Source organism: Podarcis muralis, chromosome 12 (assembly GCF_964188315.1).
Source record: "Podarcis muralis chromosome 12, rPodMur119.hap1.1, whole genome shotgun sequence".
NCBI classification, from domain to species: domain Eukaryota; kingdom Metazoa; phylum Chordata; class Lepidosauria; order Squamata; family Lacertidae; genus Podarcis; species Podarcis muralis.
Window position 1 is genome coordinate 2,996,471 of NC_135666.1, and position 12,973 is coordinate 3,009,443.

A 12,973-nucleotide genomic window follows, 5' to 3' on the forward strand; every position below is an offset into this window, starting at 1 on the left:
TCGTTGAGCTGTAAGAGTTGGAAGGGCCCCTCAAAGGGCATCTAGCTCAACCCCTTGCGATGCAGAAATGGCAGCAGAAGCATCCGGGGTTGGTGGCTGTTCAGCCTCTGCTTAAAGAGGAAGGGGACTCCACCATTTTCCGAGGGAGTCCCTTCCACCGCTGTCGATCAGCTCAGAAACTTCTTCCTGATGTTTAGCCAGAATCTCCTTGTCATGGGTTCGAGTCCTACCCTCCAGAGCAGAAGGAAGCAAGCTTGCTCCTTCCTCCATGTCACAGCCCTTGAGATATTGGAAGACGGCTCTCATATCTCCTCTCAGACTCCTCTTTCCCAGGCTAAATGTACCCAGGGCTCCTTCAACCGTTCCTCATCAGGCTAAGTTTCCAGATCCTGGGTCATCCTGGGTGACTGGAACGTTCCTTGGAGGTTTCTAAGCAGAGGCTGGATGGCAATCTGTCAGGGGTGCTTTAGCGCAGGCATGTCCAACAGGTAGATTGTGATCTACTGGTAGATCACTGGACGTCTGCGGTAGATCATTGGCTCCCCGCAAAAAAGCTGAACAACTGTGTCTCCCCTAAAAAAAGCTCAACATTTTACCTCCTCCCTGAAAAAGCTCAAGAACTTTGACCTGAACCCCCAAAAAGGGGGTAGATCACTGCCAGTTTTTAACTCTGTGAGTAGATCGCAGTCTCTTGGGAGTTGGCCACCGCTGCTTTAGCTGAGATTCCTGCACTGAAGTGGGTTGGACTAGATGACCCTCAGGGTTCCTTCCAGCTCTACAGTTCTATGAGTCTGTGATTCCATGCATGAACCCTTTGCCTTCCCTTCCAATTCTACTCCGATTTACAGGCCCAGGCGCTCTACCTGACCTACCTCACAGGGTTGTTGTGGTGATGGGGGGTTATTTGAGGACGGGGGAGGACCACGTCTGCTACCTTGTGCTCCTTAGAGGGGGAAAAGGGGGGTATCAATGCAATGCCTCGAAGGCATGGATATTTGTTTTTGCTTTAGCTGAGATTCCTGCATTGCAGCGGGTTGGACTGGATGACCCTTGGGTAGGCCTTTTCCAGGATTCCTGCTTCTGCGCTGTGGCATCTCGAGCCAGGCGCTCCTCCAGCCTCTGGGTGGCGCTGCCGCGCGCCTTGGAGGCGGAGAACTCGGCCTGCGCCCGCGCGCATGCGTGCTCTGCGCGAAGAAGGACCGGCGAGAGAGAGAAGGACCTTCTCGCTTCGGGGACCAGTTGGCTGCGGAGGGGGCGCGCATGCGCAGTGGCTTCACCTAGCGGGCGCCGGCCATGGCTGAGTGGACTCCTGCCCAGGTGAGAGGGGTTAACCCTGCGCTGCCCGGCTGGGAAGAAGGGGAGGGGCCTTTAAAAGACACCCCCCCGGCTAGTCACCATTTAAAAGTGGGGGGGGGGAGGAGGACCTGCAAAAGATTTCCCCAGGTGTGGGTTTTTTTGGGGGGGGGCACTGGAGCCCAGATTGATTTGGGGGGCTGCCCCCCCTCGCTGCATCCTTTTTGGGGGGGTCCACAGGTGCCAACTGGAATAAAATATTGGGGGGTCCAAGCAAGCCCCGCCCCGCATAATCGATCACACACACACACACCATTTGAATGGCAATGGCCATCAACTTTTTTGAGGGGGGCTGGTCCCCTCAAATATTTTATTATGGGGGGGGGCAGAGAGAGCTAAGCCCTCTAGGAATTGGCTTCATGCAAGGAGGGGGGCTGGTTGGTGTTCTGAGGTGGGGAGGGGTGAAAGGGAGGCAAGGAACCACCTTCTCCCCCCTTCTTGGCTGATCATGTATTTTGGGGTGCAGGGGGGCTGAGGTTTGAGAGAAAGGCGAGGTCTCAGCCTTTCGGCCCCAGGACTTACCTATTTTTATTCACTCTCTTGCACTGATCTCCCACCTTTCTTCCCTGAACAAACACACAGAGCTCATGGGGGTGGCTGTGGTTCTCCCCACTTTTTTTCCGCACAACAGTCCTGTGAGGTAGGTCAGGCTGAGAGCAGCAGCGAATGGCTCCCAAGGTCACAGACAGCGAGCTGCACGGCCAAAGCACGGGAGGATTTGAACCCGGGTCTTCCCTATCCTAGCCATTGCACCACACTGCCTCTCCTGTGGTGGGCATATCCCCCCTCCCCCCAAAAAACAGTGTTTCTCTTCATGACAACACTGCGAGGCAGGTTAGGTGGAGAGGCGGTGACTGGACCCTGAGGTCACATCCGGTGAGCTACACAACCAAAGTGGGGGGATTTGAACCCAGATCCTAGTCAGACACCCTCTCCACTACTCCACCACTGGCTCTCTCATGTCCCCAGAGAATATACAGCCCTGAATCTAGTCTGCTTGCTCATGTGAAAAACTTGGTCCCTCTTTTGACCAATGCTCAACTGATAAACTATTAAAATACCATAAATTGGGCTTGCCGATCAGAAGGTCGGCGGTTCGAATCCCCACAACGGGGTGAGCTCCCATTGCTCGGTCCCTGCTCCTGCCCACCTAGCAGTTCAAAAGCACTTCGAAGTGCAAGTAGATAAATAGGTACCAATCTGGCGGGAAGGTAAACGGCGTTTCCATGCACTGCTCTGGTTTCGCCAGAAGTGCCTTAGTCATGCTGGCCACATGACCCGGAAAAACTGTCTGCGGACAAACGCTGGCTCCCTCGGCCAATAAAGCGAGATGAGCACTGCAACCCCAGAGTCGTCTGTGACTGGACTTAGCTGTTAGGGGTCCTTTACCTTTTTTAAAAAATAATAAATAAATAAAAGATCCATAGACATAGAGAGTATATAGAGCATGGCACAGGTACTCTGGCCAAACAGGACATTAACTTCAGAAGCAATATTATTATATTGCGGAGAAAAATTAACAATAATCTAAGACATACAAAAAGTTAAAATGACAATAGATTAAAGCTGGCTTCCACTTTCTTAATGCCAAAAGAAAATCGTTCTTAGCAGGCGCCCAAAAAGACTACAGGGAAGGTGCCTGACTGGCGACTAGAGGCAGGGAGTTCCAAAGATCAAGTTTTTGCAAATGCTGACAAAACGTTGCCATTGTGACACCAGTTCTCCGTGCCAAGCGGATGTCACAGTGATTCTGGCGCCATGGAAAGCCCCCCCCCCCCGCCTCGTCTTGCCTCTGTGTCTCCATGCTCTGGTCTCCCCCTTCTTCCTGACACTGTCTTTCCGCCTCCTTCTTCCTTTTCCCTCCCTCTCGCCTCTCTTTCTCCAGCTGCCCCCCACTCCTTCGCGAGCACCTTGCTCTGGTCTGACCCCCTTCTTGCCCGCAGGCTTGGGAATGGGAAGTGGAGCCGCAACACCTGGCCTCCTTCCAGCCGCCGGCCCTCTTTGACCAAGCCGCCGAGAGGGAGATCTACCCGACGGCCGAGATCTCGCTCTGGACCGTCGTGGCTGCCATCCAAGCCGTGGAGAGGAAGGTGGACTCCTATGCCACGCGGCTCCTCAACCTGGAAGGCCGGACGGCCACAGCCGAGAAGAAGATCTTCGAGTGCGAGAAGACCGAGCTGGAGTTCAGCAACCACGTGGCCGCCCTGGGGACCCTCATCCAGGAGTACGGCCTGCTCCAGAGGAGGCTGGAGAACATGGAGAACCTGCTCAAGAACCGAAACTTCTGGATCCTGAGGCTCCCCTTGGGACCAAAGGGAGAAATCCCCAAGGTAAGAAAGAAATAAGAAAGACCAGGTAGGTTCAGAAAAGGGCCACCAAGGGGAGAGTACTGTTTGGGGGGGATGGAAGGGCAGATGTGGGGGACTCCCTGATCCTGAATGGGGTAACTGTGCCCCTGAAGGACCAGGTGCGCAGCCTGGGAGTCATTTTGGACTCACAGCTGTCCATGGAGGCGCAGGTTAATTCTGTGTCCAGGGCAGCTGTCTACCAGCTCCATCTGGTACGCAAGATGAGACCCTCCCTGCCCACAGATTGTCTTGCCAGAGTGGTGCATGCTCTAGTTATCTCCCACTTGGACTTCATGCACTCTACTTGGGACTACCTTTGAAGGTGACCCAGAAACTACAACTAATCCAGAATGCGGCAGCTAGACTGGTGACTGGGAGCGGCCGCCGAGACCATATAACACTGGTCCTGAAAGACCTACATTGGCTCCCAGTACGTTTCCGGGCACAATTCAAAGTGTTGGTGCTGACCTTTAAAGCCCTAAACGGCTTCAAAGGCCCAGTATACCTGAAGGAGCATCTCCACCCCCATCCTTCAGCCCCCCAGACACTGAGGTCCAGCGCCGAGGGCCTTCTGGCGGTTCCCTCACTGCGAGAAGCCAAGTTACAGGGAACCAGGCAGAGGGCCTTCTTGGTAGTGGCACCCGCCCTGTGGAAAGCCCTCCTGTCACAATGTCAAGGAAATAAACAACTATCTGATTTGTAGAAGACATCTGAAGGCAGCCCTGCTTAGGGAAGTTTTTAATGTTTGATTTTGTCACTTTTTTATTATGAATATACTGTTGGGAGCCTCCCAGGCTAGGGAAACCCAGCCAGATTGGCGGGGTATAAATAATAAATTGTTGTTATTTTTATAAAACAAGACGCCTATGAATCAAAGAATCCTAGAGAGGTAGAGTTGTAAGGGACCACAAGGGTCATCTAGTACAATGCAGGAATCTTTGGTCCCTGGCATGTGTGCCGTTGCCCCAGGAGCTCAGGTTCTCCACTTGCAAAAGACTTGCCAGCCAAGAGAGCCACTCTCAACCCCACCATGCCCCAAACAGCAGGCCCAGGAGAGGGAGGGAGGCCCGTCCAGGAATTTTCATTCATTAAAAGTGCATCACAGACAATAATCACTTTAACCACTAGATTAACCAACAAAAGCCTTAGTTTTTGAAGTGCCACATGGGCATTATTTGTCCGCTGGATAGCTCTCCTTCCGGTTGGCGTCGGACTGGAAGAGGCAGCTAAAAATATTTAAACAGCGACCAGCTATTGTAGCCTGCCTCTGCAGAATGAGTGTGGTGAACAGAACAGGTCTAGGAACCTGATGGACCCCTTTGGGCTGGCTGTGCTGATGGGCCTATACATGGAGGTGCTATGTTGCTCTGTTTTCCATGTCATAAAGTTTATATACCGCTTGATGGATAAAAACAAAAAACAAGCCACCCCCAAGCAATTTACAAAAAAGACAAAACAATAAAACTATCACTAAGAAAAATTAACGACAACAATTTACAGTGTTTGATGAGTTGAAATACCAACAGTCTAAAAACAGGTCGAGACTCCCATCCGGGTAGGATGGTCTAAGCAGAAATGTTTCTAGAGGCACTGAAAAACATACAGCGAAGGCGCCAGCCTGATGTCCGTGTTGCTATTACTATTATTATTGCTGTTGTTAGAATTTATTACCTGCCCTTCACCCCAGGGTCCCAGGACAGGTCACAACCATTTAAAAGCATCATTAGTATTGGAACACAATATTAAACACAGTGTGTAAGAAGAATCCCGAAAGCAAGGTGGGTCCTGAAAACATACACCTGAAGGGTCAGAGGCTAGGGTCAAGGGGTGCGTCTCGAGCATCCACCGAAAGCTGCACTATGAAGGCACCAGATGCACCTCTGGGGACGGAGTTCTGCAACTTAGGGGCTGCTACAGAGAAGGCCCTCTGTTCTCCTTGGCCACCCCAAAGAGAGCACGCACACACATACCCTGCAGATTTGGCACCCAAGAGGGTCTGTAGGGAAGGAGGTGATCTTTCAGGTATTCCAGGTGTTCTGCCTTCACTGCTGGGGCAGCACTGCCTCTGCATACCAGTATCTGGAAACCACAGGAGGGGAGAGGGCTCTCTTGCACAGATCCGGCTTATGGACTACCTGTGTGAGAACAGGATGCTGGAGTGTATGGACCAGTGGCCTCATCCAGCAGGGCTCTTTTCATCTTCTTACGATGGCAGCCGTGATGGAAGCCTTGGTCAGCATTTCTGAGTCACGGGCGGCTCTGATTTTAGGTTCCTGTGACCTTTGATGACGACGCAGCAAGCTTCGCCCCCCAGGAGTGGGCCAGTTTGGAAGACTGGCAGAAGGAACTCTACCGGAATATCACCAAGGGGACATACGAACCACTGGTCTCCCTGGGTAAGTGGCTGGCATTTCTTTCTCTTTCCTTTTTATTTGTAAAATTCTTTATTTCGTTTCATTTCCTAACATTCACAAAACAGAGAGAACAAGTCGTGGCTATGGATGAAGATTAAGAGATGAAAAATAAATCCCCGTTTAGGGAAGTTTTTTATGTTTGATGTTTTATCGTGCTTTTACTCTTCTGCTGGGAGCCACCAAGGGTGGCTGGGGCATAAATAATAAAATTATTATTATTATTATTATTATTATTATTATTATTAACTACAAAATAGGCACATAGCATGCGCAGAGCTTCGCATGGGTTAAAATAACCCAGGTCCAAGTAAAGTCTATCAACGTTATCAGAGCATCAAATATAGTTCCAGATTTGCTAGGCTTGTGTCTTGAAAATGATGGTTCTGCTGCATGTGTCGTAAAAGAGCGCCAAATCCAATGAAAAGTGCCTGGAGGTTCTAGTCCTTGTCGAAATCTCAAATTCTCCGTGATGGCTCAGTTGCAGAGTGAGTGTTGCCAAACACCTAATGTTAGGATTTTGGGTTGCTCTCCACTGACTTGCAATTACTGTTTGTGCTGCCCAGATCATATGCAAGACGAGTTCTTTGGACAAGAGGCTGGCATTCCTTAGAAAAAGGAATGGAGCTGCCGGGTTTGTTGTCCGTCAGATTTCCCCCCAGTGAAAAGTGACTTTCAGCACCTGCTTTCTGTTCTGCTTCCTCAAACAGACTCTGCCATTTCCAAAGCTGACATCCTCCCACCAATGGGACAAGCGGAGCCTCCCCGTGCCGCAGATCACGAATTTGTGGGGGGCAAGGGCTTCCCTGCAGAGCCCAGAGCAGGTGAGTCGAATTTGGAAGGTGGACGATAAAGACTTGCCATCGTGGCTAAAGCGTCTGTCCTGCCCTGTCACTTGCGGGTGGCACAGAAAGGTGGAGGGGGAACAAACTGAACGGGAATGAAATATGCAAACAGTGAGTGTAGGGCTAAAGTGCTGCTGGGCCACATGCAGGTCTGCTGGGGCTCACATCTGCCCAGAAGGTATATTCCCCAAAGTTAAATCCTTGGAGCCTAATTTCAGAAGTGAGAGGGCTGGCGGACATATTCAGGGGTGAGGAAAGGAGGTGCACATCTTCTTTGGCCGGGTGCCAAAATCCGACCTGGGCCTTCAAAGGAAAACAAGGCCCGTGCATAATCTAGCCAGCATCTCGGTCAGTTTCCCGCCAGCGTTGCTGCTTGTCTCTGAAACCTGCAAGTGTTCTGCGTCCGTTGCAATGCGCCTGTTGCTCTCGTTGCCAGAAGCGGATCCCTTGCCTTCCAAGGAGGACCTCCTGACCTGGATTAAGCAGGAAGAGCTTCCCGGGAGAGGGAAATGGGATCTGGAGCAAGAGATCCCCCCAGTTCTCGGCTATGGTGAGTGTGCCCGGCATTAGATGTGATTCTTGCATTGCCCTTGGGGTGACTTCCAGCTCTACAGTACTAGGTACAGTGGTACCTTGGGTTAAGAACTTAATTCATACTGGAGGTCCGTGCTTAACCCGAAACTGTTCTTAACCTGAGGTACCACTTTAGCTAATGGGGCCTCCTGCTGCTGCTGCACCGCCACCATGCGATTTCTGTTCTCATCCTGAAGCAAAGTTCTTAACCAGAGGTACTATTTCTGGGTTAGCAGAGTCTGTAACCTGAAGTGTCTGTAAACCGAGGTGCCACTATATCTGTGATTCTGTGCCCTGAAAGGCAGGGATCTGCCTTCCAGGTTGTCCTGTTGTTTCAATTTTTTTAAAAAAATATCCCTCCTCTTTATTTACGTAATTTCTAAATTATGTCTGCACCTGTTTCCATATTAACTGGATCTTAGCTGCTTTAGACCAGCTGTTGCCAACCAACCTGACGCCCTCCGGACATTTTGGCTGCAACTTCCAGCGGCTCAGCCTTCCCCTCCCCTCTTCCTCTGGGCTGGGAGGAAGACTTTGCACTGAGTTTCACTTCCGCGCTGCTTTGTCGTGTTGTCAAAGGGGCTTAAAACAAACTGCAGTTAGTTTCGAAAGCCAGGGTGACATCAACAGGGCTTGACCTTGGCTTGTTTTGAAACGGACCAGGGTTTAACCCCGCCTGCTTCCCAGGTCACAGCAGGCCAAATATTCTGAAACCGAAAGGACAAGCTGGCAAAGTCCTTCTTCCCAGTCACGTGGGGAAAAGGAGGAGGGAGGGGAACTGCCAGCCCAAGGCTTTTCTCAGGCTCATTCCAGCTCCCGCTTGCCGTTCTGTGCCAAAGCTTAGCAGGAAATGCGAACGGACAGGGCTTCCGGGTTCTCATTTCTCCAGGCAGACAAGGATGTTGTGGATCTTCTTCAATTAACCACACCAATCGTGCCATTTAAGGAAACATCACGGGGCCACAGCGGCAGCCTCTGGGGCACCCAGAAAAGTGGAGTCCACTTGCCTGTGAATTTCACATGCTTCTATAGAGGCCGTCACTCACCTTATCTTAACATATGCATAGAAATTAAGTCACATTCCTAGAGGAAAAGCAGGCCTGCGTTGTCAAATCTGGGCGCCCAGTTCAGCAGGAACAAGGTACCCTAACTCTTACTGAGCCAGTTCAAGTCTGAGTTTTTCCTGCACAAACCTTCCTAACACAGATTCTCCACCCAATCAGATCCTTCACACAATCTCCTTTTATGCACTCTCTTTTTGCATCTCTTCACACGAAGGCTGCCTAGAATTCCCACCACAGGGTAATAATAATAACAACAGCAATTATTTTATTACTTGTATACCGCCCATCTGACTCGGTTTGCTGAGCCGCTCTGGGCATCTCCCAACAGAATATTAAATACACAATAAAACATCAAACTTTACAAACTTTGCTAAAGAGGTCTTTTGCTATCACATGCTGGCGAGATCATTTTAACTGAAGATGCTGCAGGGACCTTTTTCATGAAAACCCGGGCACAACCACCCAGTTATAGCCCCCCCCCCAAAAAATATTATTGTGAAGAGGACGGGGTGTTCACTAAAACCTCTTGAGCTCCCTCCAAAATATTTCTGATACTTAATAATAATAATAATAATTTATTATTTGTACCCCACCCATCTGGCCGGGTCTCCCCAGCCACTCTGGGCGGCTTCCAACAAAGATTAAAGATACATTAAAATGTCACACATTAAAAACTTCACTGTTTTTCTGTTCCAAATGAGGGTTGTGGGGGGGGGTGCCTGTTTTTTTTGCCTGGCTCTAGTGTAGGAAGCTAAGGGTTGGAAGATTCAGGTCCGACGTCATGAAGCCCTTCTTCACATAGCGCATAGTTAGTCTCTGGAACTCTCTCCCACAGGAGACATTGATAGCCACCAACTTGGAGGGCTTTAAAAAATGGATTAAACAGATTCGTGGAGGAGAAGTGGGCTACTAGCCACGATGACTGTGCCCAGCCTCTACAGTCGGTGGCATCAATGCTTCTGAATCCCAGTTGCTGGAAACCTCAGGAGGGGAGATGGTTGGTTTTGTGTGTGAACCCTGCTTGCAGTTTTCCCTTTGGATGGGCACTGTGAGAACAGGATGCCGGAGTAGATGGGCCACTGACCTGATCCTGCAGGCTCCCCTTTAGGTCCTTAATCCTTGCCTGTTCCTTTTTCTGCCTCCCCCAGATGACAGCGCTATGATCAAGCGCGAAGAGCGTAATCTGAGGGCGGCCCCCAAGCTCCCTCTGCCCGCCCAGGGGCCGCTGCTGCCTGGGATGGCCAGCGAAGACGTCTTCCAGGCCCCCAAGCCGGACGGAGGCTGTGAGAGGCAGGGCTGTCCTCAGGGGGAGAAACCGGCCCCTCCTGCACAGAGGCCCGAAGAGGAGCGCCCCCTGAGGTCGGGGGGCTGCTGTGAAGGGATGGAGGCAGCAGCCCCTCCGGACGCCAGCCCCAAGGGAGACCCCTTCCCCTGCGGCAAGTGTCGCGACGGCCTGGCCTACGAGCAGCGCTTCCCCTTGCCCCAGGACGCCCATGCGGGGGGCGAGGAGTACAGTGAGGGCGTGACGGCTGAGCCCGGCCCGCAGCAGATCTCAGAGCCCGACGGTTCCTGCGCAGACTACAAAAGCAGCTTTGGGGACCAGGCCTTATCCCAGGCGACGGAGAGACTCCACACCTGTTCGCTGTGCCCCAAAAGCTTCCGTCTGAAGACCAGCCTGCTGATCCACCAGCGGACGCACACAGTGGGCAAGAGCGAGAGCGCCTTCGTCTGCGCCGAGTGCGGCTGCGGCTTCAGCCACCAGGGCCAGCTGACCCGGCATCAAGCAGTCCACGCCGATCGGCCGCACCAGTGCTCGGAGTGCCCCAAGGCCTTCAACCGCAAGTCCAGCCTGGCGGTGCACCTGAAGACACACCGCGAGCGGCCCCGGCCCTTCCACTGCCCGCAGTGCGCCAAGACCTTCATCCGCAAGCAGCACCTCGACGACCACACCCGTACGCACACGGGCGAGAAGCCCTACCAGTGCCCCGAGTGCGAGAAGCGCTTTGCCGAGAAGTCTAAGCTGACCAATCACTACCGCATCCACACGGGGGAGCGCCCCTATCGCTGCGGGCAGTGCGACAAGCGCTTTGTCCGCGCCCACCACCTGGTCAAGCACCAGAGCAGCGTCCACCAGGCCGGCGCGAAGCCGCACGCCTGCCGCGAGTGCGGCCAGAGCTTCCCCCACGCCCAGGCCTTCATCAGCCACCAGGCCAGCCACGCCAACGGCGAGAGGCGCCACCGCTGCACCGAGTGCCTTAGGACCTTCGCCCGCCGGAAGTACCTGCTGGAGCACCAGCGCATGCACACGGGCGAGAACCCCTACGCCTGCCTCCACTGTGGGAAGCGCTTCCGCTACAAACAGTCGCTCAAGCAGCACCTGCGGCTGCACGGTGGCGAGCAGGCGCCCGCAACACCCATGCCGGGCCCCGAGCAGGCCCTGGCACCCGGCGGCAGCAGCAACAACGCCCCACTGGAGAAATCTCTCTTCCCCACCAACCTTTCCAGCGGGACATGAGGGCACGCTGCAGACAGGCAGCGCCCCCACGGCCAAATGGACAGGCGGGCCGCAGAGTCAGAATCCCGTTTGCGACCTCGAACCTCCCTTTGGCATACGTTCCCGCTGGTGGGGATGTATTTTTGCCAAGCGGGGCTGAAGCTGCAGGCGGATGAGCGGCCGTCTGAGCGCTTTTGCACCCTGCTCGCCATGTTTCGTTTTCCGGAAATGCTTCGAGAGCAAGATGGAACGATTGAGAACATCGGCCGGCACTGGCGCTTTCTGGCAGTTGGCGGAACCTTCTCAGCGTTCAGTCTTGGGCAACAGGATGCCTGAGATGCGGTTGTGTGAATTGGTCCTCTCCAGTCGTCATTCGGTCTCTGTACTGTGGGTGGAGCGAGGGTGCCAATCGTTGCTCTTTGGCCTCACAGCTTCCTCTGCCTGTGAACGTCCACAGAGAGAGGCAGGCAGGCACTGCAGACTCCCAGCTCAGATCCACGTGCCCAGCAGCCTTGGAGAAGCTGCACACTCTCTCTCCGATCAGCCTGCTTTATAGGTTCGTCGTACGGATGTGCCGAAAGGGGAATGGTGCTGCGGAAAGGAGATTTAAAGAACAAGAAAAGGCAGGAAGGCGGACCAGAGAAGTTTGTGCATCAGGGCTGACCCATTCCAGGACCCCAAACTGAGGAGAAATATAGTGCGAGAGGAGCCTTCTGACTGGTGGGGCATTAGAAGTAGGCCCAGGCAGTTCTGTGGGGCACGATGGACTGCAGCGGTTGTAGGGAAAGGGGGTGGTTCCACTGAGGCTGAGCAAAACAGCTGACATGTTTCTGATTTCCCTGCCTGCCAGAACGTGAAATCGGCTCTCCTGCAAATAGTTTTGCCTGGGCACCCAGAGACCAACATTAACCTGTCTGTTCCTACAAGCTTCCCTCTGGGGCGCAGCACCTGGGATCTGCTCTGCCCCATAGCTTTCCCCACATCACAGCCTACCCCCACCCCTCCCCATGCTCCCTGATCTCCCATTTTCCTGCCTAGATCACCCTGTGCTCCAGAATCTACAACCCCGCTGGCTTTTCCGCTAGGTTTTTGGTGTGTTTCCTTCTTTTTAAAAAACAAAACGAAACACAGGCTTTTACACATCCTTTGGTTGTTTTAAGTCTGCTCTGCTTCAGCCCCTCTGCCAATTTAGCAGGTTGCACGATTTCTGGAGCAGCCGCTGTTCGGAGTCTCTCTTTCCCTGCACGCGTTTCGTGACAAGGCAGCCTGAGCGTTCGTTGCAAGACAGAGCCCGGGGGGATTTGCAGAAGGCGAAGAAGAAACCAAAGATGTAATGAAGGATCCGTCTTAGAGCAGGGCTGGGCTGAGGTGTCCAAGAGACCCAAATACCAGGGCAAGTCGAGACCACTGGGCCACCTTCCATCCTGAACTTGCCCAATCTTCTGCACAGACTGCAATATATATTTAAAAGAAGCACACACCATTTGGGGGGTTTGGCACTCCTGCTCAGCAGCCTCAGTGCAAAAATTGCAATTTTAACTTTTAGCTTTTTTAAAACAAAAAACGGGGGATATTAATAAAGATTTTGTATCGGTTCTTTGGATAAAGCTTGCGTGTTTCTGCTTTGAAAGGGGAAAGGGAACTGGAACCCTCCTTAAAACGTCATACATTCCATGTGATATAAGTGGAAACACATATATTGGAAACAGCAGTGGAAAACACTCTAAACCTCTGGAAACCCTTTAAAAACCAGCAGCAGTTACTAGATTGCCGCCAAACTTCCTTGCTCAAACCCCAGCTCTGCACAGGCCTGCAAATTCAGTGCAAAGGCTCTGGGGTTGCTAGGTGCTGTTTATGCGCCACTTCCATGCTCTTTTGGGGGGCA

General features: G+C 52.6%; 1 protein-coding gene across 1 annotated transcript; it reads left to right on the forward strand.

Moving 5' to 3' along the window:
- Window positions 1-1,214: 1,214 nt before the first annotated feature.
- Window positions 1,215-12,694, forward strand: LOC114607279 (zinc finger protein 212-like). Its single transcript, XM_028750327.2, has 6 exons — window positions 1,215-1,317; window positions 3,297-3,683; window positions 5,971-6,097; window positions 6,823-6,936; window positions 7,394-7,507; window positions 9,743-12,694. Exons 1-6 carry the CDS (start codon window positions 1,294-1,296, stop codon window positions 11,107-11,109), a joined length of 2,133 nt encoding a protein of 710 aa, XP_028606160.2. The 5' UTR covers window positions 1,215-1,293; the 3' UTR covers window positions 11,110-12,694.
- The last annotated feature ends 279 nt before the right edge of the window (window positions 12,695-12,973 follow it).